This window comes from Bos grunniens, chromosome 3 (assembly GCF_055505025.1).
Source record: "Bos grunniens cultivar Pamir isolate PY7600 chromosome 3, Bosgru_T2T1.0, whole genome shotgun sequence".
NCBI lineage: Eukaryota > Metazoa > Chordata > Mammalia > Artiodactyla > Bovidae > Bos > Bos grunniens.
This window is the reverse complement of record NC_141167.1, coordinates 77908771-77936256: the sequence shown is the minus strand read 5'-3', so window position 1 is coordinate 77936256 and position 27486 is coordinate 77908771. Positions and strand designations below refer to the sequence as shown.

At 37.7% G+C, this 27486-nt stretch overlaps 2 protein-coding genes across 12 annotated transcripts in view; one reads left to right on the top strand and one right to left on the bottom strand.

Annotated features, from left to right (window-relative positions):
- Nucleotides 1–26599, bottom strand: part of AGL (amylo-alpha-1,6-glucosidase and 4-alpha-glucanotransferase) — a 97504-nt gene extending 70905 nt beyond the window's left edge. The window contains exons 1-2 of one of the 8 annotated variants that reach the window (XM_086391385.1): nt 26415–26599; nt 5859–6008 (exon numbers count right to left, since the gene is read on the bottom strand). In XM_086391385.1, the coding sequence (XP_086247511.1) occupies nt 5859–5940 (82 nt within the window). In that variant the 5' untranslated portion in view covers nt 5941–6008; nt 26415–26599. Of the gene's footprint in view, nt 1–5858; nt 6009–6087; nt 6893–26392 lie in introns of those variants that run through there. The other 7 variants (XM_086391388.1, XM_086391393.1, XM_086391391.1 and 4 more) reach the window with 7 other exon arrangements.
- FRRS1 (ferric chelate reductase 1) overlaps nt 26540–27486 on the top strand; it is a 72632-nt gene continuing 71685 nt past the window's right edge. For all 4 annotated transcript variants that reach the window (XR_015160562.1, XM_086391396.1, XM_086391400.1 and 1 more), the window contains exon 1: nt 26540–26751. The gene's annotated coding sequence lies outside the window, so the exon portion shown is untranslated. The remainder of the gene's footprint in view (nt 26752–27486) is intronic.

Below are 27486 nucleotides of genomic sequence, written 5' to 3'. Positions count from 1 at the left end.
AAGATGTTCTAGGAATTCCTAGAAAAAATTATAATTTATAATTAAGTGATAAGTACTGCTAACTATATTCCTGAATTGGACCAAAATACGGATATAAATTTACTCATAGTAAATGGATTTGGCAAGCAAGAAACAAATTATTCAAAAGGAGTTATCAAGTAACTTGGCCAAAATTAAGGGACTCACTTTTACTTCTCACACTACACAGTGAAACTAATAAATTTTTCCAAGTAGCTACATGCACAAATTTTTCTATAAAGCAATTTGGCACAAATCTAAGAATATTAATAAAGTTTTATATTATTGGCTAATAGTTTCATAAAGACATTTATGTTCTAGGCAATTAATCACTGATGTAAACATAGATCATACATAAAGATGTTCAGCACAGTTTCATTTACTTTAATTAAACTCACAACAAATTAAATATATAATGATTAAATAAATCATGGTACAAATGGTATTCTGTAAGCAGGAATATTATAAAGCCACTGTAAATCATATTATCAAGGGATATTTAATAATATGTTACTTTCAATATTTTGTTACATTTTATGTGTCTATAGAGATCTTCTGAAATTCTTTCTGGGAAAAAGTATGATGACATATGGCAGTAAGCAGGGAGAGGGAATTTACATACCATGATACTACAAGCAGGTATTAAAAGTGTCTAGACAGTATAAAGCGACTGAACTGAACTGAATTGAAGACAATATAAACCCAATTTTGTTTTGAAACAAAAAGCATAGAAAAAAGACTTTTATACCTTTTTATAATTTTGTAATTGGGAAATATCATTTTTCTATTAGAACTATTATTATGAAGAGACAGACTGAGAAGTAAATTGCCCAAAGGATTAAAATATAAAGTTTTAATACTTAAGTGATTTTGAGAACTAAATTTCCAAGAATGATTAAGTTTATTACAGAAGTAATGGTGTCATTCTGAAGTACAAATATCAGAGATCAGCTGTCTGGGCACAGTTAAACAACCTGTCCCCTGTTCGGCTTATACAAATATTGTTTTTATAATTACACAAGGATTCAGAGAACTTGTGGTACAAAGGCTAAAACTCATCCAAAACCACTAAAACAGTATTTGGATCAGTGGTCTACCTTCAGAAGAAAATGACAAGTATTCTCCAATAATGAATATTTACTTATATAATATACATTAAGATAATTTAATAGATTATATAATTTATAAAACACAAAATAAGGACAAGATGTAAATAAAATAACAATATTTTAAATAATTAATTTTATTTATTAATGGAACAAATCTTTTAACTCTCACTAAAAATTAGTAATGTCTCTCATAAAAGGATTGTGATAAAATACATTTCATTAATTTAAAAAGTCTTGGTTTAATATTTTGTGATAAAGTAATTTAAAGTCCTGTTTATTTAGTTTATTTAGTGGTCTCAGATCTGAAAAAAAAAATGTAACACGAAGATACCCAAATCCTAATGGATAAAGTTCTTGGTAGCTATGGTTACTAATCCATGATCTTAATTTTTCAAATCCACTCATTAATTATGCAAGTATTTTTGTTGAAACGTGCTTGTAAATATATATATATATATTTCCCTGACATATATCAATTGTTTTTACAAGCTAAAGAGATGTTCCATTTTATATATTAAAGAGGTGATCTGAAAACCAACTAAGATTCTTTATTGGGTAGGTTTCAAACAGATCAGAAAACTTTGTTATCAGTTTTTAAAGTAAGTAGATATTCATTTATAAGGGTGAAATCATATGATGGAATTGTTACTAAAAATACATATTTAAAATGCTCTCCCTGTAGCAAGGGTTGGTAAACTATATCCCCTATCTTTAAATAAAGTTTTATTAGAACACACCATTCATTTATGTATTATCTATGGCTGCTTTCACAGTACAATGGTTGAGCTGAGTTGCTGCAATTGAAAGCATGTGGCCTGCAAAGCTGAAAATATTTGCCACTTGAACCTTTATAGGAAAGAAATGTGCTTATCTCTACAGCATCAATTTCCAGCAAAAGCAGTTTACTTTCTCATTCATGTTTACCTTAGAGTTAGACTGTGTTTAATTTTTCTGAGACTATTTTCTAAGTACACTATAGAAAGTTACATGTCATTTCTGAAAAGGACAAAAACAGCAAATTTCAAACACTCTCTAACTCATCTTTAAGTTTGACAACCTCTTGAGGTAAGATAGAAATTTATGGTTATACTGCTTCTCATTACAAAGTGTGGTAAAGATTCTACTATTTAATATAACTGGCATATCTACCTAACATGGCTTAGATAAAAGTATAATTCATGGCAACATAATGTAAACAAACCAGTGACACCCTGACTGTCAACCTCTTGTAGACCTATAACCTCCACTTTTTCCTCAGAATATATCTTTTTTATTTATAACTCAACTGACATATGAACCAAGAGCATCTATATCAATTCATATATTAGCAAAATTTAATTATTTTTATATTAAAAAACTTGTTTTGGTTGTGCCACACAGCTTATGGAATGTTAGTTCCCTGACCAGGGATCAAACCTGGGTCCCTGACAGTGATAACACAGAGACCTAACCACTGGACCACCAGGGAATTTCTCTTAACTCATTTTAACTAATCAAAATAGGTAGATGCATAGAGAGACAAAAGGAAAGAGAGAAGAGAAAGAAAATTAAATCCTATTCTTTCTATATCCTGATAGGCAATGCATACCTGAAAGGGTATATATAGCCACTCTATAACCTCTAATCCATATTCTTGAAACTAAAATTTTTATATACAGTAAATGAAACATCAGAATACCTAGAGTATGTCAGTTTCCATAATTAATAGCTCAGTTTGCTAAAATTAGCTTAGCACAGCAGTACATGATGTGGCTATCTTATTCCTCACACACTAGGAATACTTTACTCAGACCAGCCATTTCCCTCTTGCAGACAAGGAAACTAGCAAGGTGAGAAATTACACTATTACTGTAAACTAAGTTTTTCTACCTCATTGCCTCCACTCAATTTATAGAAACTTGACTCCTAATTATGGAACCTTTATAAATGTTTTCTTTCAAAACACGTAAAAATTGAAATTTGACCAACCTACATAAAAAATGGAAGAATCCCAGGTTTGAGAAACAATGACTTTTACTCATTATTCTATCACTAAAGGAGATAGGAAAGACAGGGAAAGGCTAATTACCTGGTCTTGTACTTGTTAAATTAGAAGAGTCTATGGAGATGTTAGCCTTGGAAAATGAGAAGGAATCATTTCTTAGGGAAAAGTGAAAAGGAAAGACAAATGAAGAAGGGCTTGGTGAAAGAACCAAAATTTGCCAGAGCTTTTCTTTACACCTAATTGGTCACCAAGTCCTATGAATTTTAAAATGTCTTATACTCTGTCCCCTCTTTTTTAAAACCCTAATGTAGTTAAACCAGACATGTTTATAAAATAGTTTTCTTCATGATTTCTTGCCTCCAATGTCCCTTCTCTTCATCTTTCACAGTACAATTATTTTCTAAAATAATACAGTGAATCATTACTGCACAAAAAGTTCAACATGCTCCCATTTATATCGTTTGGATGAATTTACTGGCTTTAATCAGAGTTACAGGGTCAACCATATTATTCAGAGCTCTTTCTTCAAACAGCTAGGCTAGCTTTAACTGGCACTTTAATAGTGATCACCCAGCAAGGATTTATTAGCTGTTGTACATTGCACTACATTTGTAATACTGTTTCTATCTTTACAGATCTTAAACTATAGTTGGATACTAAGATTTTAGACACTGCTATACCGTTAAGCACTTGACTGTCCTGTGCCCACTGTGTAATCAGAAATCAAGGAAAGGAGACACCAACAAATGAAGAAAAAGCTTCATGGAGGAAGTGGAATTTTAGCTGAACGTTGAGAGGGAGGCAACACATAAAATGATAGGAAAGGAATTTAACAGACACAGAAGAATCTGACAGGAGTGGAGGGGTAAGAACAGGCATAAGAAAAGCCACTCGGAAGGGAATTAACAAGGGAAGTGTAAAGATGTAGAACACTAATAATGACGAACAATGAGATAAAATCTTGGCTTGGCAAGGTGGATCCCATTATGGAATCCTGGAAGCCAGGCAGAGCTATTTAAACGACATTATAAACATCAATTAATAAAAAGAGAAGAGATGGCATAAGAAGATTATTTCAGCATCCATATTCAGGCATATGGAAGAGACAGGTAGGCAAGAGGAGACATTTGGAAAGAAATCACAGGGTTTAAAGAGAAGCTGTAGTTAAAGAAAAGAAATTTCAAAGAGCACAAAGTTTCTAGCCTTGTAAACTATGAAAATGGAGACATCACTAAAGTAAACAGGAAAGCTGAGAAGCAAAAACATGTGAGAATTGTGAGGAGATGGTTTTGGACATGTTAGATTTAAGCAAAACCAACTGGAGCTATCCTCAGGCTCTTCCATATCATGATACTGGGATGAAGGCAAGAATCCAGGGTAAGAATTGACAGATACGGTGATCTAGCCTTTGTATCTATTTGGGGCTTTAAAACAGTTTATTATTAATTTTAAGCCTCAAAACTCAGCAATGTAGAAAAGGGGAAATTAATATCTTCACATCACAAATAATGTTTAGAATTAATGTGACTTGCCCAAAGTCAAACATGTGACTTTGCTAGCAGCAGAGTCAGGAAAATTCTAGCTCTCTACTCTTGCCATTACGATCACTTCTTCTAAGAAGCAAGCAAAGTTTAAGGCCTTTCTTCCAAAAGGAGTCATCAGTATGGAGGCAACAGCTGAGGCCATGAGAACGTATACTTCTTTGAGGGCAGAAGTGAAAAAAGAAAGGATTCCTTGAAGATACACATAATCAAAATGTGGAAGAAGAGAGCTCAGCAAAGACACCACCAAGTTGACAGGAGTATTCAAGAGGATGGGGAAAAAAAAAAAAATCAAAACCAGAAAACTGCAGAGTCAGGAAAGCCAAAAATGGATTTAGTACTTAGTGATCTTAAGTTCAGCACTGGAGTTGGAAGAAGATGAAGATTTGCCATGGAGGAAACATATGTGACGGCCGAAATTTTTTAAAAAAATTAGCTCTTGAGAAATTCAGAGGAAAATTTTCTTCAAAATGTTTACTATTATCAACATCCATTTGGTAGGATGAGAGAAGGGATAGCATTTTACTTCTCATACATTAAACTTCTACTTCACAAGTTATATTAACATAAATGAGTGTGAAATGTTTTTTTTCAATGTTGTAAAATATAAGTCTAAGAAAATAATGCATCTATTTGATTAGTCTGATAGAAATATAATTTGATCTTTTAAATCAAGGCTAGAATATATTTCAACACAACCTAATCAATTATTTCGCTTTTAATTCGGCAAAAAAATTTTCAAGTTTTACCTTCTCCACAGTTGGGAGGCTTTTAAACTATTATTAAACATAAATAATAGTTTACTTTTTGCTGTGATCTATTTTACTAATGCAAATGTCCAGTAAAGGAAAAGAGTGGGAGCTATAAAACAGCAAAACTACAGACATACCCAAAGTAAAGTTACTTATGAAACAATTTGCCAAGTTTTAATAGTAAATGCTAACAGAAATAATACTGTCAATCTTCTGATTATAAATGTGACGTCTGTCTTAAGTGGAAGTTAGTAAGCTAAGTAAAGTGAATTTTTTATCCTCATTCTAACATGACAAAACTTTTTCACTTTCATTAGTGATATTTTTTAAAACACAGAAATGTCTTCACACAAAGAAAAGTCCTTGGAAATTATATCTAAAAGTTAAAAAAAGTTAATGATAATGAATTAAAAATGTAAAAGACACAGAGCTAATCAAATGACTTGCTACTGACCTTGTTCAAGTCTGAAGAGGGTCCTTTCCAGCTTTTCCATTTCGTTCAGTAGTAAAATCCTAATCTGTTTACTGTGTCCCATTTTGGCTTCTAGAGGATTTGAAATCTTTCAGAAGAATTAACAGAACTCCGAAATCGAATGAGTTGCCCCTATGAGACGAAAATGGAATTAAGTTAAAGAAAATAACTATTATCTTAAATTCTCTAGGGCTGACAGCCACACACTTACATGTTCAAAACGTGTTTTTAACCCTATCAGAGAATGAATCTTATAAATAAGAACAGAAGAAGTAAATTGAAAAGTTGTTTCCTCCCTTCGAGCACAGGACCAAGGTAAAAATTACAATATAAAAAAATGAAGTATTTTCATAGAAAAGCAATACGTTTTGGAAAACCTTGAGGTTGGGTGGGGGGTAAAATTCCCAGCCCCAAGCCAAACGACTCTGAAGGCGTCATATGGCACTTCTGCTTACAAGAGATTAGCCTGCTCAAAGATAACAGGTGGGAGATCTCCCCATTCCCAAATTCGGGTCGGAAGCCACCAATGGGGAGAGGAGAACAGAACAGAGGCAAACAGTTGTTGCCCCTGGAATAGCTACCGTGAACATAGAATGTACAGACAGAGCTATAGATAGAAAGAACGCATTTCCCCGGGAGGCCGGCGGCATTCCTAGCACTTACACCGAGCAAGTTATACGTGCGGCTTCTGGGACACTGCAGGACCCGCGACTCCAATGTTAAGAGTCGGGGGAGGAGACTAGAAGGAAAGCTAGAGGGGAAAGGCAGGCTGCCCAGGCGCAGAAGGAAGCTGCACACAAGGAGGGCCGGGCGCCGTGAAGGGCAAAGGGAGGGGCGGCGGCAGCCGGGGCAGGGCCGACGCCGCCGTGTGAGTGGCAGAGAGCTTCTCCGTGACTCCGCCTCGCGCCGGTCCCCTGGGAGACCCTCGATTCCCACGGGGGCCTCAAGAGCACACAGCCGGGTGGGAGCTGACAGGTCCCCTCGCCCACTTCCGGGAGGCTCGGCACCAGGTCTCCGGGACCGCTAGTCTCGCGAGAGTCCAGTCGTTGGGGGCCCGGGCCTGGGAGACTGCTGTGAGCAGTTTTTCTCTCGCCCCGAGGGAGGTGCGACGGCGGGACGTGCCTCTTTTATAGCCTGGGAGGTAGTGGTTGAGCATTAAAATGCTGCGGTAGAGAGCTAGGTAGAGCTGCACTAGAGGATTATTTTGTGAACCCCCTAAATGGCGGGAGGCAAGCCACCTGGCTTCTTTTGCGTTTTCTACCACGTTATGTTTTGTGTCTTCGTTTTGACCCTTTTCGGAGAAGGCAATGGCATCCCACTCCAGTACTCTTGCCTGGAAAATCCCATGGACGGAGGAGCCTGTTAGACTGCAGTCCATGGGGTCGCTAGGAGTCGGACACGACTGTATAACTTTCAAGTAGACAACCTGAGCGACATCACTTTCACTTTTCACTTTCATGCATTGGAGAAGGAAATGGCAAGCCACTCCAGTGTTCTTGCCTGGAGAATCCCAGGGACGGGGAGCCTGGTGGGCTGCCGTCTCTGGGGTCACACAGAGTCGGACACGACTGAAGCGGCTTAGCAACTTAGCAGTTTGACCCTTTTACGTGGCCTCAGTTTACTTGGCTTAAATTCTCTGTCTTGATTTCCTCATCTTTAAAATGAGGGGCCTGGCTACAGTCTCGGACATTCCATCCTTCACGTGTCCACATCTTCCTGACGGCAGACATGGCAGGACCAGGCAGGTAAAGTGTGGCCAGTCTGCAAACAATCAACAGGGCAAATACACTTGAGTTTACAACATCTGGTTGTACCTAATATACACTGCATAGACTGGAAGATCGTCGAAGATTAGGAATCTATATTGGCTGCAGCTGCATGTGTATCAGGTCAGCCATTCAGGAGATGGTACAGATGCCTAAGGAGATACTCATGGCTGAGGGACAAGGAAAGCCCACCTTCCAGGGAAAATGGAGAAAAGGTTTGAAGTATGGAGAAGAATCTTGATTTCTTTATTGTGGAATTACTCTAGGTCCAGGAAGAATAATGGGTTAAAAACTAAAGATACCGAAATGTTCACTTGTTTCAGGAGTTTCCTGAGAATGCCTAGTTACAAATGGTCCAAAACTGAGTTTGGAAACGCACAACTCATTTATTCATTCAACAGGTAGTTTTTTGAGCACCTACCATTAGCCAGGCTCAAAGGTGCTGGGAATGCAGCAATGAAACAAAGTCACTGCCCTCAGGGCACTCCTACATGTGATTGGTGGGAGACTGATAAACAAATAAATTATGTAAGATAATTAATTAAAGGTTGTAAGACATAAAGCTAAGAAAGGGAAAATGGAAGAATCAGGACAGGGTGGTTTGCAATTTTAAGTACAATTATCAGTAAAGGACTTGCTGGTAAGTTGACATTTGATTTCCAAAACAGAGAAAGAAGATAGAGGATATCCAGGGTAAGAGGGTTATATACAGAGGTACCAAAAGTGCAGGAGCCTGGAGGTAGCAGCATACTTGGTAAATTCAAGGAGGCAACTGTAGCTGAGTCAAGAAGGAAGTGGTAAGGAATTAGGACAGATAGACGGGGTGGGGTGGGTGGTCAGAACTAAAAGGCTTTGTAGGCTGTTGTAAGGACTTAGGCTTTTGCTCTGGCAAAAAGAGCCACTGGAGGATTTTGAACAGAGGAGTGACATCAACTGACCTTTTAAAAGGATCACCTGTCAACTTTATAAGTGTTAGTCGAACAATCGTGTCCAACTCTTTGCAACCCTGTGGACTGTAGCCCACCAGGCTCCTCTGTCTATGAAATTTTCCAGGCAAGAATTCTGGAGTGGGTTGTCATTCCCTTTTCCAGGGCATCTTCGCAACCTAGGGATTGAACCCAGGTCTCCTTCATTGCAGGCAGATTCTTCACTGAGTGTATAAACTGTAAGATGTGGTGAAGAAGGAAGCAAGGAGATCTGTTAAGAATCTATTTCAATTATCCAAGCAAGAGATAGTGGTGTGTGTGTGTGTGTGTGTGTGTGTAGTAGTGAAGGTGGTGAGAAGTTCTTGAGCTATAAATCTTTTAATGGTCAAGCTTACCATTTGCTGGTGGAGAGAAAAGGAGTAAGGGATGATTCATAAGTTTTTAGCTTGAGCAACCAGAACATTACTGCCCAATAGAAATATAATGTGCCACACAGGTAATAAACATTCTCCTTCTAGCCACATCAAAAAAAGTAAAAAGAAACAGCTGAAATCAATTTTAATAATATATTTTATTTAACTCAGTGTAACAAACATCATTTCAACACACAAACAATTGAAGTTATTAATAAAATATTTTAGATTATTTTTTCATACTAAGCCTGTTAAATATCAGGTATATTTTACGCTTACAGCATGTCTCAGTTCTGATAGTGACATTTCAGGTGCTTGCTCGCTTCATTTGTCAAGTGGCTACTGTGTGGAGAGTACAGAAGAAGCTGTCATTTAATGAGAGAGGAAACAAAGGGGAGGAAGGCGGAATTCAGAAGTTCAGTTGTAGACTGTCAACAGGCAAGTGAAGATGACTGTCCATTTGCTTGGATGACTGTCAAACATCCAAGTAGAAATATTTAATTACCATTTGTAGCTCTGGTCTCCAAAGTAGTAGTTTTCAAGTTGTGAGGTGTAACCCACTGAGGGTTGTAAAGTCAATGTATTGGTTGTAACCAACAATTTTTTAAAGTGAAATAAAGATCTAAATGCATTGCATCTAGTAAAAGTATTATTTCACAAAGGTTCTGTTTCTATTACGTGGGTTTTGATATACTGGGTCATATGTTCCTCCTGGGAGTCACAGTTAAAAACAAGTTTGAGAGGCACTGCTCTAGAATGTATGCTGTGTAAAATAATAATTCATGATTTGAAATGGTGCCTGAGTTTGAATTCCAGCTCTGCCACTAACCAGCTGTGAGGCTTTGGAAAATACTCAACTTCTTTGGGCTTTGGTCTTTCCAACTGTAAAGTAAGGATAAAAATAGTTGTAGTTTAGTCGCTAAGTTACATCTGACTCTTTTGCAACCCCATGGAAAGTAGCCTGCTAGGTTCCTCTGTCCATGAGATTTCCAAGGCAAGAATACTGAAGTGAGTTGCCATTTCCTTCCCTAGGGAATCTTCCTGGCCCAGGGATTGAACTCAGTATGCGTCGACACATGAAATTTTCTTTGCCACTGAGCCACCTGGGAAGCCCAAGGATAACTACTGTTAATTAAACAGGGACCTGACAACTGTGCCTAATACATACTGATTACTGTGTAAGTGCAAATATCAGAGCAAAGCGGGTCCTGGCCATATTGTGAAACACAGTCCACGTTCCTGCTTGTGTCTAGTCTCTCCTTTCCATACCCTGTTCTGCTTTTAGATTCTCCTATCACTGTTTTGTCACACTGCCCACCTGTTGATGTTTCTTGTCCAGGGTTCCAAAATTAGCCTTTCCTGCTGTCCTTCCTCCAACAAAACACTCACTTCAGTGTCCAATATTTCAACCAGGTAGAAGAAATAAAACCAATTGATGAAGTGAATTCCTTTAGTAGTGAATTTTTCTTACACAAAGGCTTGAATTTTAAAAGGTCTGTTAATCCAAACAATCTTAGTTTGAGAGATTTCATATAGTGAAGAGTGTTAAGTAATGAAAATATTATGACTGAATATGATGTTTCTGAGATTAAATTTCCAAGCCTCATGGTATCCTTTTTAAAAAGAAAGGTCACACGGCATGCTATTTGTGAAGTTCTTGGAATGCCAATGAATTTGCGTTCCAGGGCGACAGTGGTGCCAATGTGCAGCCTTCATTTTGGTGAACATTTGTCATGTGCTTGTCCTGAGCATAACTGCGATCTATATATACACAATAGCCTCATGTTGGAGTTGTTGGGAGAAGACTCTCCTTGAGGAACAACTGATGGATAATCTCAGTTGTTTGGCAGAGACTTTAGTGTTTTCTAACACACTGATTAATATTAATATACCTGGGGAGTGGGAGAAGGGCTGTGGTCAGAAGGGACTTTCTTCAGGTTTGTGTATGTGTGTATTTGCTGAAAGAAAAGGAGTTGTTTGAAGTGTTATTTATGGTTAGGTACCAACTCTGTGAGGTTCTGAATCTGAAGTGGAGGGGCTGCCTTATTTGGTTTTTATATTCATCAGTATTTTCTGCATACTTTATTTTGTAGCAATAATATATTAATATTATTAATAGTTGTATCTTGTAAAATTGGAACTGTGTTTTCAAAGTCCCTTTTCAGGTAAATAATTTATTCTGCATATTTTGAAATATCCAGATACAGCCAGTAAGGAAAAGAAGGGGAGGTAGCAAAGGAAGTAGAGAGATGTGGAAAAACAGATTTTTCAAAAAGGAAGTAGCACAACATCTTCTTTGGAGACAAACAGGCCTCGAATTAGTTTCAATCTCTCTGAATCATAGTTGATTCATATAGAAAGGAGAAAACAAGACCTTATTCATCGGGTTGGTATGAAGAATAGATGAAATAATGAAAGCATTTAAAGTGGCATTTAGCATTTCGCAAAAATTAGGCTTTTAATTTGGCTTTCCCTGGTGGCTTAGCAGTAAAGAACCTGCGTGTCAATGCAAGAGACATGGGTTCAACCTCTGGGTCGGGAAGATCCCTGGAGAAGGAAATGGCAACCCACTCCATTGTTCTTGCCTGGAGAATCCCAGGACAGAGGAGTCTGGTTGGCTACAGTCCATAGGGTCACAGAGTCAGACATGACTGAGTGAGTGAGCATACATGTGTGTGTAAGCATGAGGCTTTTAATAAGGATAGCCTTAAAAAAGAAGGGGTGATGACTTGTTGTCTTTGCTGGATCAAAGAGACAAATGACATCATCAGAAGGTCTCTTACTCTATGTAGTATAAAGGTGAAATCAAAGAGCAAAGTCAGAGCCAAGTTTTCAGTCTAAATTGTACAAAACAGAGGAAGAGTAGAGCCTAAGAATGAAGTAAGAATCAGTTGGTATATAATAAATATTTGTTGGAAAATTTATGGAGATGTACACATATAGAGGTAAATATAGTCGCATTTCTATTGAAACGAAAAACAAATGTTGGGCTCTTAGAGCTAACATAGGAAAAGTCACTTAAAAATTCCTAAGTATTGAGGAACTTTGTTCCTGAGACTGTGAACAAAGCTAGTGGAGGTGATGGAATTCCAGTTGAGCTATTTCAAATCCTGAAAGATGATGCTGTGAAACTGCTGCACTCAATATGCCAGCAAATTTGGAAAACTCAGCAGTGGCCACAGGACTGGAAAAGGTCAGTTTTCATGCCAATCCCAAAGAAAGGCAAATGCCAAAGAATGCTCACACTACTGCACAATTGCACTCATCTCACACGCTAGTAAAGTAATGCTCAAAATTCTCCAAGCCAGGCTTCAGCAATACGTGAACTGTGAACTTCCAGATGTTCAAGCTGGTTTTAGAAAAGGCAGAGGAACCAGAGATCAAATTGCCAACATCCGCTGGATCATCGAAAAAGCAAGAGAGTTCCAGAAAAACATCTATTTCTGCTTTATCAACTATGCCAAAGCCTTTGACTGTGTGGATCACAATAAACTGTGGAAAATTCTGAAAGAGATGGGAATACCAGACCACCTGACCTGCCTCTTGAGAAACCTATATGCAGGTGAGGAAGCAACAGTTAGAACTGGACATGGAACAACAGACTGGTTCCAAATAGGAAAAGGAGTACATCAAGGCTGTATATTGTCACCCTGCTGATTTAACTTGTATGCAGAGTACATCATGAGAAACACTGGGCTGGAAGAAGCACAAGCTGGAATCAAGATTGCCGGGAGAAATATCAATAACCTCAGATATGCAGATGACACAACCCTTATGGCAGAAAGTGATGAGGAACTAAAAAGCCTCTTGATGAAAGTGAAAGTGGAGAGTGAAAAAGTTGGCTTAAAGCTCAACATTCAGAAAACGAAGATCATGGCATCTGGTCCCATCACTTCATAGGAAATAGATGGGGAAACAGTGGAAACAGTGTCAGACTTTATTTTGGGGGGCTCCAAAATCACTGCAGGTGGTGATTGCAGCCATGAAAGACACTTACTCCTTGGAAGAAAAGTTATGACCAACCTAGATAGCATATTCAAAAGCAGAGACATTACTTTGCCAACAAAGGTCTGTCTAGTCAAGGCTATGGTTTTTCCAGTGGTCATGTATGGATGTGAGAGTTGGACTGTGAAGAAAGCTGAGTGCCGAAGAATTGATGCTTTTAAACTGTGGTGTTGGAGAAGACTCTTGAGAGTCCCTTGGACTGCAAGGAGATCCAACCAGTCCATTCTGAAGGAGAACAGCCCTGAGATTTCTTTGGAAGGAATGATGCTAAAGCTGAAACTCCAGTACTTTGACCACCTCATGCGAAGAGTTGACTCATTGGAAAAGACTCTGATGCTGGGAGGGATTGTGGGCAGGAGGAGAAGGGGTCGACAGAGGATGAGATGGCTGGATGGCATCACTGACTCTATGGCTGTGAGTCTGAGTGAACTCCAGGAGTTGGTGCTGGACAGGGAGGCCTGGTGTGCTGCGATTCATGGGTCGCAAAGAGTTGGACACGACTGAGCGACTGAATTGAACTGAGAAGAACTTAGAACATTTTTCTATCTCAAAAATGCCTATAGTCTTGCTGCAAAATCCTATTTTGAACTTTCCTTTGTATTCATTCTGTAATGGTCCAAGACCTCTATTGAGGCAGATGTCTTAGACTGAATAGAGAAAATCTTGTATGTTGCAAAAACAAATGAGAAAACTGCATTGATACCTTTAAAAATATTATCCCTATTACATTGTGCTCTGCATTGCCTGGTGTAGTGCCTGGCACTTAAAGGCATTCAATAAATGTCTACAGGAATGAAAGAAAGATAGAAGGAATGAATAACTAAATATGCTAGAATATCTATACTTTTATTTCTGGTTTAATGAATAATTCATTTAGGCTAACTTCATCTTAAATCTTCTTTCCGTTATTTCTTTTTTTTTGCTCTTGTGTAGGTAGTTGAATATTTGATTGAACAAGGCTTACAGAACTAACATACTGAGATACATTTATTGGTTTTTTCCCCTCTTTTATTTTTATTATTGTAAAATACACATAGCATACAATTTACCATCTTAATCATTTTAAAGTATACAGTTCAATGGTATTAAGAACATTCATATTATTGTACAATTATCACCACTGTCTCTCCAGAACTCTTCTCATCTTGAAAAGGCTGAAACTCTATATATTCATTGAATGATAAACTCCCCATTTCTCCCCTCCTTCCAACTCCTGGCAAGCATCGTTCTGACTTTCTGATTTTGATTACTCTAGATACCTTATATCGGAGAGGGCAGTGGCACCCCACTCCAGTAGTTTTGCCTGGAAAATCCCATGGACGGAGGAGCCTTGTAGGCTGCAGTCCATGGGGTCGCTGGAGTCACACATGACTGAACGACTTCACTTTCACTTTTCGCTTTCATGCGTTGGAGAAGGAAATTGCAACCCACTCCAGTGTTCTTGCCTGGAGAATCCCAGGGACGGGAAGCCTGGTGGGCTGCTGTCTGTGGGTCGCACAGAGTTGTACACGACTGAGGCGACTTAGCAGCAGCAGATACGTTATATAAGTACAGTCGTATAGTATCTCTCTTTTTGTGTTGGTCTTATTTCATTTAATATAATGTCCTCAGGGCTTATCTATGTTGTAGCTTATGTCAGAATCTCCTTCCTTTTTAAGGCTGAATAATATTCCATTGTATGTATATACAATTTATTTATTCATCTGTCAGTGAACACTTGGGTTGCTTCCTCATTTTAGTGTGAATAATGCTGAGAACATGGCTGTACTAATATCTCTTCAAGACCCTGCTTTTTAATTCTTTTGTGTGTACCAGAAGTGGAATTGTTGGATCATATGGTAAGTCTGTTTTTCAGTTTTTGAGAAACTGTCATACTGTTTTCCATAGCAGCTTTACCATTTTACATTCTCATGAACAGTACACAAGGGTTCTAGTTTGTTTGTATCATTGTTTTTTTTTTTGCACACTTATTGTTATTGATAACAGTGATCCTAAAGGGTTTGAGGTACATCATCATTCTGATTTGGGTTTGCATTTCCTTAATAGTAGTGATGTTGAGCATCTTTGCATGCGCTTACTGACCATTTGTGTGTTGTATTTGGAGAATTGTCTGTTTTTGTCAATCTTTGAATTGAATTGTTTCTCTTGTCATGATCTCTATACTTTCTAGCTAGTAATCCCTTATCACATATAGATATGCAAATATTTTCTCCCATTCATGGGTTGCCTTTTTACTCTATTAATTGTGTTCTTTGATGCACAGGAGTTTTTAATTTTCGTGAGGTGCAATTCATCTATTTTTAAATTTTATCACCTGTGCCTTTTTGTTTTATCCATGAAATCTTGCCAAATCCAATATCATGAACTTTATGCCCTATATTTTCTTCTAAGAGTTTTGTAGTTCTATAGTTATATAAATATTTATGTGACATAGTTTTACATTTAAGTCTTTGGTCCACTTTGAATTAATGCATATTCATTAGTTATCAGTCTAACTTCATTCTTTTGGATAGGAATATCTAGTTTTCCCCCCACCATTAGTTGAAAAGACTGTCCTTTTCCTACTGAATGTTCTTGTCATCCTTGTCAAAAAATATTTTGGCCATATGTATGAATATATGTTTCTGTGCTCCATATTCTAGTCTACTGATCTATATATTTGTCTTTATTTCTTTACCATACTATTTTGATTATTGTAGCTTTGTAGTAAGTTTTAAAGTCAGGAAGTGTGAGTCCTCCAATTCTGTTCTTCTTTTTCAAATTGATTTGACATTTGGGGTCAAATATTTGGGGTCTCTTGACATCCCCATATGAACTTTACGATAAATTTTTGTATTTCTAAAAAAAAAAAAAGTCATTGGGATTTGATAGAGATTGCATTATATCTGTGTATTACTTTGATACGATATTTAACCTCCCAATCCATGAACATGGGATATCTTTCTGTTTACTTATGTCTTCTTTAATTCTTTAGCAATGTATTGTAGTTTTCATTGCACAAATCTTTTATTTCCTTGGTTAAGTTAATTACTAATTATTTATTCTTTTTGATGGTATTGTAAATGGAATTGTTTTTATAATTTTTTCAGATGTTTATTGTTAGTGTATAGAGATGCAACTTATTTTTGTATTGACTTTTATCCTGCTACTTTGCTGAATTTGCTTAGTTGTAATAGTTTTTTTCTTTTTTTTTGTAGAATCTTTAAAGTTTTCTAGTATAAGATTATAACATCTGTGAACAGAGATAATTTTATTTCTTTCTTTTCTATTTGGATACCATTTACTTATTTATTTGTTTATTTATTTAACCTACCTAAGTGCTCTAGTGAGGACTAGTACTATATTGAATGTAAGTGATGAAAGTGGGCATCTTTGCCTTATTCTTGATTTTAGAGGAAAAGCTTCAGTCTTTCATCACTGAGTATGATTTTGCTACAAATTTTTCATACATGACTTTTATTTGTTGAAGCAGTTTTTGTCTATTCCTAGTTTGTTGAATTTTTGAACAAAAGGATGTTGAATTTTGTCAAATGCTTTTTTCCTGCACCAATTGAGATGATCCTTTATTTCTTTTTAAGGATATGCATCTCCTTTTCCCTTTTGGAGTGTCACAGGAAAGGTTGCTGGGCTTGAATTTGCTATATCTCATGGCAGTATAATAAGCCTATGGCTAGTATATATAGTATGGTGCGAACAATGCTGCATTTACTATCTTTTCAAAAGTATTATTATTACTATTATTAATTTTGTTTAAGTTTTAAATCTTTCTCAGTTATGAATTGGAGTTGATTGGACAGCTGATTTCATGGGTCTTTTGCCCAACTCAAATGGTGGAAAACAGACTTCTCAAAACAAAGCTTCCAAAATGGAAGAATGCATAAGATATCCTGACAATAGCAGTCATAGATCCATTTCTCCTACAGAGAGTGAGTTCTTGAGGGGAAAAAATATAAACATACCTAGAACTGGAGGTTGTTGTATAATAAACAACCTTACTATATAATGTTTGTATAATAAATCCTTAATAAAACATCTTGGAGGGTATATACATACTGTTTGTATAATAAACAAAGACTTAATACAACATCTTGGAGAGCATCAAAGAACCACAGTGTTTCCCTTGCTCTTTCTCCCCTCTCCTTTCCCCAAGAGACTGCATGAAACTCAGTAACTTTCATAGTGTTGATTTATTTTGAAATATAAAATGAAAGTATCCAAGTTCTGCAAACAGTGCAAAACTGAGCAATCGTGCATTTTAATTTGACTCAGCATTGTTGAATTGAAATATTTAGACTTTGGGATTAAGAGAAGATTGCAGTTTTCCTAAAAATCCATCTCACTATTCATTACTTTCTCATTTTAAGCTTATAGACACACACATTATTTAATTCTCAAGAGTTAAGTTGATAGGCTGTCTGAGGGTAGATGTACAAACTGTAATATGAAACCAGAACTGGAGAACAGAGGTACTTTGACTAACTTTTCAATGTAGGTTTTATGTTATAGAAAGCATCACATAGTACATTGTATGAAAATAAAATTAGATGAAGAATAATCTATGAGTGATACCTGCTTTATAGATTCTCAATTTGATGACCAATCATCAGTATAAAAATGGCAACCCACTCCAGTATTGCCTGGGAAATCCCATGGACAGAGGAGCCTGGCTGGCTACAGTTGATGGGGTCACAAGAGTCGGACATGACGTAGCGACTAAACCACCACCACCATAACCTAATTTACCAGAACACCTAACCAAAGTATTTCACTGATGATCAAGTAAATTCTGAGGAAAGGTCAGTGGTATAACTACAAAGGCCAATCTATTTTAATTTCCTAAGGTTTAAAAAAAGCCCTCTTCTCAATTTACAGTGACTGAGGGAGTAATTTTCCTGCTTACACAGTGATAAATGGTTTGTACATCGTGAATGCAACGTAGTGGATAATCAGCAAAACTTTAAATTAAATTAATCAACACTTTGTAAAGTTCTTTCCATGAACATAGGTAACATATCCTATCAAGGCAAATGATTCTTTGCCTTGCTATTGCTTCTTTGATTATGGAAAAATACTAATAAGCTTTCACTTTTTTTTTTTTTTAATGTTTTACTGGAAAGAATTTAGGTAGAGATTTAAGCATAGTAAACTTTATAACATATATGTGTATGACTGGGTCCTTTCACTGTTCTCCTGAAACCATTACAACATTGTTAATCAGCTATACCCCAATATAAAAGAAAAAGTTAAAAAATATGAGAATCACTGTTGTGCACCAAGAATTAATATAGCGTTGTAAATCAATTATACTCTGAAAACAGACAAGCAAATTCATAGGGAAAAAGATTGGATTTGTGGTTACCAGAGGAGTGGGGTGGAGGGGGTGTTGGGAGAGGGAAGAAAGTTAAGAGAGTAAATCCTAAGAGATCTCATCATGGCGAAGATTGTTTTTCTTTTGCATCTATATAGAATGACAGATGCACACTAAACTTAATTGGGGTTATTATTTCATGATGCATGCAAATCAAATCATTATGTTGCACAACTTAAACTTATACAGTGCTTTATGTTATATCTCAATAAAACTGGAAGAAAAATGGATAATAAAATGTAACTGCCTTAGGTTTGAAAATAAAGAAATATATAAAAAGTGTGTGTGTGTGTGGGCTTTGTCGCTCAGTCATATCTGACTCTTTGTGACCCCATGAACTTTAGCCTGCCAGCCTCCTTTGTCCATGGGGATTCTCCTGGGAAGAATGCTGGAGTGGTTGCCATGCCCTCCTCCAGGGGATCTTTGCCCTCCTCCAGGGGATCTTCCCAACCCAGGGATTGAACCCAGGTGTCCTGCATTGCATGTGGATTCTTTACTGTCTGAGCCACCAGGGAAGCCCAAGAATACTGGAGTGGGTAGCCTGTCTCTTCTCCAGAGGATCTTCCTGACTCAGAGATCGAACCTGGGTCTCCTGTATTGCAGGCAGTTTCTTGACCAGCTGAGCTAACAGGGAAGACCACAATATTTTTAGATGTTCAAGCTGGACTTAGAAAAGGCAGACGAACCAGCGATCAAATTGCCAACATTCGTTGGATCATCGAAAAAGCAAGAGAGTTCCAGAAAAACATCTACTTCTCCTTTATTGACTACGCCAAAGCCTTCGACTGTGTGGATCACCACAAACTGTAGAAAATTCTTCAAGAGATGGGAATACCAGACAACCTGACCTGCCTCCTGAGAAATCTGTATGCAGGTCAAGAAGCAACAGTTAGAACTGCATGGAACAACAGACTGGTTCCAAATCAGGAAAGGAGTCCATCAAGGCTGTATATTGTCACCCTGCTTATTTAACACATAGGGAGGGTACATCATGAGAAATGCCAGGCTGGATGAAGCACAAGCTGGAATCAAGATTGCTGGGAAAAATATCAATAACCTCAGATATGTAGATGACACCACCCTTATGGCAGGAATCGAAGAAGAACTAATGAGCCTTTTGATGAAAGTGAAAGCCAAAAGTTGGCTTAAAACTCAACATTCAGAAAACTGAGATCATGGCATCTGGTCCCATCACTTCATGGCAAATAGATGGCGAAACAATGGAAACAGTGACAAACTTTATTTTTTGGGGCTCCAAAATCACTGCAGATGGTGATTGCAGCCATGAAATTAAAAGATGCTTGCTCCTTGGAAGAAAAGCTATGACCAACCTAGACAGCATATTAAAAAAGCCGAGACATTACTTTGCCAACAAAGTATGGTTGGCATAGTCAAAGCTATGGTTTTTCCAGTAGTCATGGATGAATGTGAGAGTTGGACTATAAAGAAAGCTGAGTGCTGAGGAATTGATGCTTTTGAACTGTGGTGATAGAGAAGACTCTCAAGAGTCCCTTGGACTGCAAGGAGATCCAAGCAGTCCATCCTAAAGAAAATCAGTCCTGAATATTCATTGGAAGGACTGATGCTGAAGCTCCAATACTGTGGCCACCTGATGCAAAGAACTGACTCATTGGAAAAGACCCTGATGCTGGGAAAGATTGAAGGCGAGAGGAGAAGGGGACGATAGAGGATGAGATGGTTGGATGGCATCACCAACTCAATGGACATGAGTTTGAGTAAACTCCAGGAGTTGGCGATGGACAGGGAGGCCTGGCATGCTGCCATCCATGGGGTTGCAGAGTTGGACGTGACTGAGCGACTGAACTGACTGAACTGAAACATATTCCAGGCATTCTCATTAGCAGGGCTCAATCTACTGTTCAAATGTCTTAGTCCTCCTTGCTGGACAAAACTCAGGTGGGCAGCGACAGCTTAGAAGGCATGTGCTTTACCTGAGAGCTGAGTGAAGTACTGTGCTCACATTTAAGCCTGTGAAGTTTCCATGTAAAATGGGTGCCACTGCCTTTTATAGTAATTCCCATGTGTATTTCCATGGAATGCTGACAGTGAGTACATAGTGCTTTATCAGTAATTCTGGGATTATCTGAAAAATAGCATAGTATTCTTATGACAGGTTTATGTTAATAAGTTTGATTAGCATAAAGCAAAAATAATTCAATAACTCATATAAAGTTAACAGATTCTTGTTTTCTGATGTGACTAATTTTCTGGTCTTGTGAAGGTCTATACATTTCTGTGCCTGAATGACTACATAGAAAGCTTCTATTTGGGTTCCCAGGATGTTAGATTAAGCTGGGTGTCATCAATGTGACACTTTGCTATTTTCAAAGTGTGATCCAGGGACCAATTGCATTGGCATCACTTGGGAGCTTATTAGAAAAGCAGAATCTCAGGCCTAATGCTAGGCCTATTAATTAGAGTTCATTTTGTCAAGATCTCTTGGTGATATGTAAGCACATTCAAGTTTAAGAAGTACTAGTTGTGCTTTTGTGGCTCAAGGTCATGCCTTTCCTAAACTTCTGCTTTTAGGGACCCTCTATTTTCTGCTCTTCTAGAATCTGTAGGCCATCAGCTAGCCATTTCATTCGGATGTTTTAAAAATTCCCAAACCTGTGACTTTGTGTGCCCTAAGCTGTCTTTTCTTTATTTTGTCGGAGAAGGGAAACTTTTCTTTCTTTGCACTCCCCATATTTTTCATCTCTTTTTACTTGATGATTTTTGTTTTTGGAGAAAAACAAAGAGCATCGCTTCTAGCTTCCAGGGGACATGTTCTGTCTCTGATCAACCTGAAAACTTTTTCTCATGGCATCTCTCAGTAACATCAAGGTACTGAGATTTTGTTTACTGCTGAATTCAATCAGAAAGATGAGTTGCCACTAATTTCAATATTGCATAGTTTTATGTAACTTTATTTATTTATTTATTTATTTTTACGTTTTGGGCCATCACTAAGTGGAACTGCAGTCTTAGGCCCTGAGATGCAGTCTTCTTTACATCTGTCCATGATGCCTGTGGACTCCCACCTCCGACCCAAAGAAACCAAGTCCTCCCGAGAGCTCATTTATGTAACTTTAGAGTAAAATAAAATAAAACCACCAAAAGGACTACTTGATAACTTACTGTGCTGTGTTCAACTTTTTAACTTTTCATATTATAGACATACTGGGCCTCAGAAATGTCATATTTATCAACAAAAGCTATACTTTCTGTGTCTTAGTAATAAACATTCTATTATTTTGTTCTAGAACTCTAAACCAATTAAGGGAAAATATTGGACATTTTCTGCTCTTGTTCTCTTAACCTTTGTTTTCTTTTTATCCATCTTTGTTATAAAAGGAAAAAGCCCTCATGCTACATGTCGCCATTATGAAATTTAGGTATTTATGTGTATGTTATTTTTGTATATGTATCAGAAATCACATTTAGAAATATTCTCTCTAAATTACCCTGAAACATTTTTAGTGGTAAAGTGCTGGGAACATTATGGTTTGTTTCATGAGACCTCTCTTCATTTTGAAACCATATCCTCTCTTTCTTCCTTTTCTCTAAAAACCACCCAGGGTGAAGAAATAAAGTAAGAGAAGTCCGCTAAAATATGTGTACAAGCTATTGTAAATGTCATTTGTTGAATAATGTATAGAATTTCATGGCATAAGGGGCAGGATTCTCTGAAAGTAACCGCAAGAACTCATTCTTGGTTACTGAACCCCTGGACTACCTGGATCCAGGAATAACCCTTTACCCAGTGGGAAAAGTCACACTTGAACTCAGCTTCCTGTAAGACTGATGAAATTGTTTTAGTCTCTTGCAGGAACTACAGCTTTCTATGGTTTCTACTGTCCTCAGGTGCTGGGCAGCTGTTTTCACAGTTACTTCCTCTAAGCAGATGACATGCAATCCAGATTGCCTGACATTTAAGTTGTGTGCATATCTCTTCCCATTATGGTTGCTGTCGTGCTTGCCCTGTAAGAAATGAGAGCAACAGGGCAGTGGGGACTCTGCCCTGGAGTACTGGACCGAGTGTCCATGAGATGGCCAAGGGCCCTTTGTACGTCTTCATGGGGAAAATGGGAAAATCAAAGGACTTGTGACTTTTCTTATTGTTGACCCCTTAAGTTTCCTCAATAAAGCTTGTTCTTAAGTATGATCGTGTAAAATTCGCCCAGAGTTCTGGTGAACCTCAGGGGACCTATCTTACATAGCTCATTTACTGGTGATAATCAATCACCAGTTTGTTCTGCATTCTCTGCTTTGGGAGAGTTCCCTGGGACCTATCTTACATAGTTCATTTACTGGTGATAATAAATGACCAGTTGTTCTGCATAGCCTGCTTTGGGAGAGTTCCCTGGTGGCTTAGATGGAAAAGAATCTGCCTGCAATGTGGGAGACCTGGGTTCCATCCCTGGATTGGGAAGATACCCTGGAGAAGGAAATGGTTACCCACTCTAGTATTCTAGCCTGGATAACAGCAACAATAACACAACTAAAATAAAACATCCTTCCCTGGTGGCTCAGTAAAGAATCTGTCTGCAATGCAGGAGACCACCTGCAGTGCAGGAGACCTGGGTTTGATCCCTGGGAAATACCATGGATGGAGGAGCCTGGTGGGCTACAGTCCATTGGGTCATAAAAATTGGACACGACTTAGCGACTAAACCATCACAGAGAAAGCAGAAGCCCTTAAAAGAACTCCATCACCTGTCCCATTTTCTGTCCATACTATTCTAGTTTCCTTCTGTTACAGTATAGGGGCAATTATTTTTCCTAAGGCTAACAACTCCTCTGGTGCTTTTATTTTACCCATTCCCACCTTCTAAGTTACTTGAAGTTATTAATTATCTTTTATCTTAATATTCAAGGCTTCCCTGGTGGCTCAGCTGGTAAAGAATCCACCTGCAATGCGGGAGACCTAGGTTCAATCCCTGGGTTGAGAAGATCCCCTGGAGAAGGGAAAGGCTACCCACTCCAGTATTCTGGCCTGGAGAATCCCATGGACTATACAGTCCATGAGGTCGCAAATAGACACGACTGAGAGACTTTCACTTTCACTTTCTTTAGTTAGAGCTTTTGAAAACAGGATCAAGTTTCTCCCAATGAAGAGAAAAAGAAAGAGGAAAGGAGGGAGAGAGAAGAAATTTTTTGGTTAATTTCTTCACTCCCTTCTAGATTCTGCCCCTATTTCCTCTGTTCAAATTTTTGAAAAATTGTTTCTACGTACTGTTTCTATTTCTTTCCCCCTGGCCATTTCTAAATCTTTTCCAATCCAACTTCTGCCTACATTGCTCTATCTTCAGTACTTATTAACCATGGCACCATTGGCATGTTAGGCCAATATTTTGTTTGCAATACCGTCCTACACATTTTAGGATGTTTAGCAGCATCTCTGGTCTTTATTCACTAGATGCCAGTAACAGCCCTCTCTGCAGCTGTAACAGCCAAAAATGTCCTCAGACATTACCAAATGACCCCTGTGAAGCAAAATTGAGAATCATTGCTCTATTCCCATGGCTCCTGTTGAGTTACCAATGACTTTCATGATATTAAATCTCGTTTTTTATCTGACTGATAGCTCAGTAGAATCTGACATTGTTAGCCTCTCCTGTCATATTTTTCTCTTGCCTCTATTGACAAAAGTCTCTTGATTTTCCTTTTACCTCTCAGATTGTTCTTTTTTTTCTTTCTTATTTCCTTTTGTTCTCTCTTTCACTCTTTCTTTCCTTCTCTCTCCCTCTCATTTCTCTTCCAAAGCTCTTCTTTTTCTCTTTAAAATATTTTAGGTTCATCCCCTGTCAATTGACAATTAAATGTTGATGAAAGTGAAAGTGGAGAGTGAAAAAGTTGGCTTAAAGCTCAACATTCAGAAAACGAAGATCATGGCATCTGGTCCCATCACTTTATGGGAAATAGATGGGGAAACAGTGTCAGAATTTATTTTTTTGGGCTCCAAAATCACTGCAGATGGTGACTGCAGCCATGAAACTAAAAGACACTTACTCCTTGGAAGAAAAGTTATGACCAACCTAGATAGCATATTGAAAAGCAGAGACATTCCTTTGCCAACAAAGGTCTGTCTAGTCAAGGCTATGGTTTTTCTAGTGGTCATGTATGGATGTGAGAGTTGGACTGTGAAGAAAGCTGAGCACCAAAGAATTGATGCTTTTGAGCTGTGGTTTTGGAGAAGACTCTTGAGAGTCCCATGGACTGCAAGGAGATCCAACCAGTCCATCCTAAAGAAAATCAGCCCTGGGATTTCTTTGGAAGGAATGATGCTAAAGCAGAAACTCCAATACTTTGGCCACCTCATGCGAAGAGTTGACTCATTGGAAAAGATTCTGATGCTGGGAGCGATTGAGGGCAGGAGGAGAAGGGGGAGGCAGAGGATGAGATGGCTGGATGGCATCACCGACTCGATGGGCGTGGGTTTGGTTGAATTCCGGGAGTTGGTGATAGACAGGGAAGCCTGGCGTGCTGCGATTCACGGGGTCGCAAAGAGTCAGACACGACTGAGTGACTGAACTGAATTGAACTTGTCTTCTTACTCTGCTGTTTTTCTGGGGACTCTCATCCCCATCCAGAGTTTTAATTTTCTCCTTTAGACTTCTGCTTCAAGTTATGATGAATAGGCTTCAGTGTGGTTAACACATCAATCCTCCCACCACCAGAAATAACAAAAATCTGGACATAATAGTTTACCCATAGCTTGTGAGTCTTTATCTGTACATGATACCCTTCTCTTTTAGGGGAAAAAAATCTGCTTCTGGCTCTATCGTTTGAAGTAGAAAATTAGTTCTTAGAATAATACAAAGCAGACTTCTTCAGGGAGCCTTCCTTGATTTTCCTGGCCATCTCCAACTCCCCATTATGGAGGCCCTTATTAGCCTCTGTATATCTCTTTATTAATGCATAATATAGCAGCAATTTTACATTTACTTGTGTGATTAGTGAGGCCATTGAGTAGAGTATTTAAAATCAAGGATTTAAAAATAAATACAAAGAAAGTGTTTTCGAGCCAAGACTGCCTGGCTTGGAATCTTGGGTCTTAAATTCTTGGTGCCTCAATTTCCTTAACATGGGAATAGTAATACAACCTATTTTCAGAGTTGTTATGGGCCTTAAATGATTTATATAGTGCTTAGAACATGGCTTGGAGCATAGTAAGCACTGTCACCTGTAATTTTTGGAATTTAGTTTTCATCTGTCTCTCCTACATTTTGCTCATGATTTTGTCCTCAGTGTCAACACAGTTCATGAGACATTGCAGGCATGCAGTAACTGTCAGAGTCACGTATAAATAAAAGTGTTTGGACAAAAGAAATGCTATATACATGGGAAGCAGATTTGTATAAGTGAAAAAGTAGAGAGTCTGCACTGTGTTTTTAAAAATGATTCTATTTAAATAGTCATTCACTGTTTCTATTTGTACAACCTATGCAAGAAGGGAAATAGGTAATTATTTTTAATTCTAGGAGAATTCAAACAATATTTTATGCTGGATGAGTTCATTATAACAGAATCAGTCAAGTCAGAGACTTTCAGTTAAAATATTACTCAAATATTTCGTAAGTGAAGAATATAGTCAAATTCAAATTTCTGTGTTAAATACATAAGAAGTAGACATAATTCTTCATAACAAACCATGAAAATAAACATTTTAGTCTCAGAGCTTAAGGATTATACAGCAAAGAATCATTTTAGGTTTTAAAATAGCACACATATCTTGTAAACAACATGTTAAGGACTCGAGTTTTTGATGACAAGGTACCAAATAAATATAAATCTGACAAGCAAACATGGCTGGCAAGCATGCATATGAAATTATTTCTTTGGTTTAGAGGTTGCTGGATTCTTTGACTCATTATGAATTATTGGACATTAATAGTTGAGAAGTACCTGTGCCACATGAGCAGCAATAATTCAATGCAAACAAATCTAAACTTGAGATATTCCTAAAGTAGTATATTGTCATTTGTATTAGCTCAGGCTGTTATAACAAATTACTACAGATTGTGTGGCTTACACAACAGAAATGTATTTCTCACAGTTCTGGAGGCCGGGAAGTCTAAGATCAAGGTGCCGACTGGTTTTATTCCTGGTGAGGGCTCTTTCCTTTGTTTGCAGACAGTTATCTTCTCACTGTGTCATCACATGGTGGAGGCAGAGAGCTCTGGGGTCTCTTCCTCTTCTTATAAGAGCACCAGCCCTATCAGATTAGAGCTCTACCCTTATGCCCTCATTTAACCTTTATCACTCCTCACAGGGTCTGTCTCTAAATACAGTCACACTGGGTGCTGAGCCTTCAACATATGAATTTTTGGGAGAACACCAACATCCAATTCATAACACCATTAAAAAGGAGGAGAAAATATTTTTATTGGGGTGAGTATACCAAAAACTTTCAGAAGAGGCTTTTAAGATTGGTTTTAAAATGATCTGGACTTGCAGAGACGGGGAGGAAAATTATGCCATGATCTGAATAGTGTATGTGGAAAGCAGACGGGATGTAGGATCTATGTAGGGCTAATGAGGATTTCAGAATATAGTCAAATTCTGATTGGTTTCATAGTATGTGAGGAGAAAATGAGTGAATTTCAGGTCATTGAGAAATTTGAATGATGAGTTATGGAGTTTGTACTGTATTGCGTGAGCAGCAGGAACCCACAGTTTTAAAAAAGGACTGTTAAGATCCGATTCTTAGATTAATCAAAGAAGATTAATCTAATAGAAATGTCAAGGGGCTGAAATTGGCAGTTTAGTACTTGTTAGGAAGTTATATTAATAGTCAGGAAAGAGGTAATGAGAGCCTGAGCTATAATAGTGGTAGCAGGTATTTACTCATGAGTCAAACACTGACCTTTCTCATAATACTCTAATGGAAAACATACAAATAAACTAGTAATTACAATATAATAGGATAAAAGCTGGAATAAGATTCAACTGACTAAAAATATATAACAGTAACATTAAACTTGTATATGCCTATAATATATACTCAATATTTACAAAGCAAAAGTGGATAAAACTATAGGGAAAAACTGATAAATCTACAATCACAATGGAATATTTCAACATGTATCACAAAATTGATGATAGGTTAAGCAGATAAAATATTAG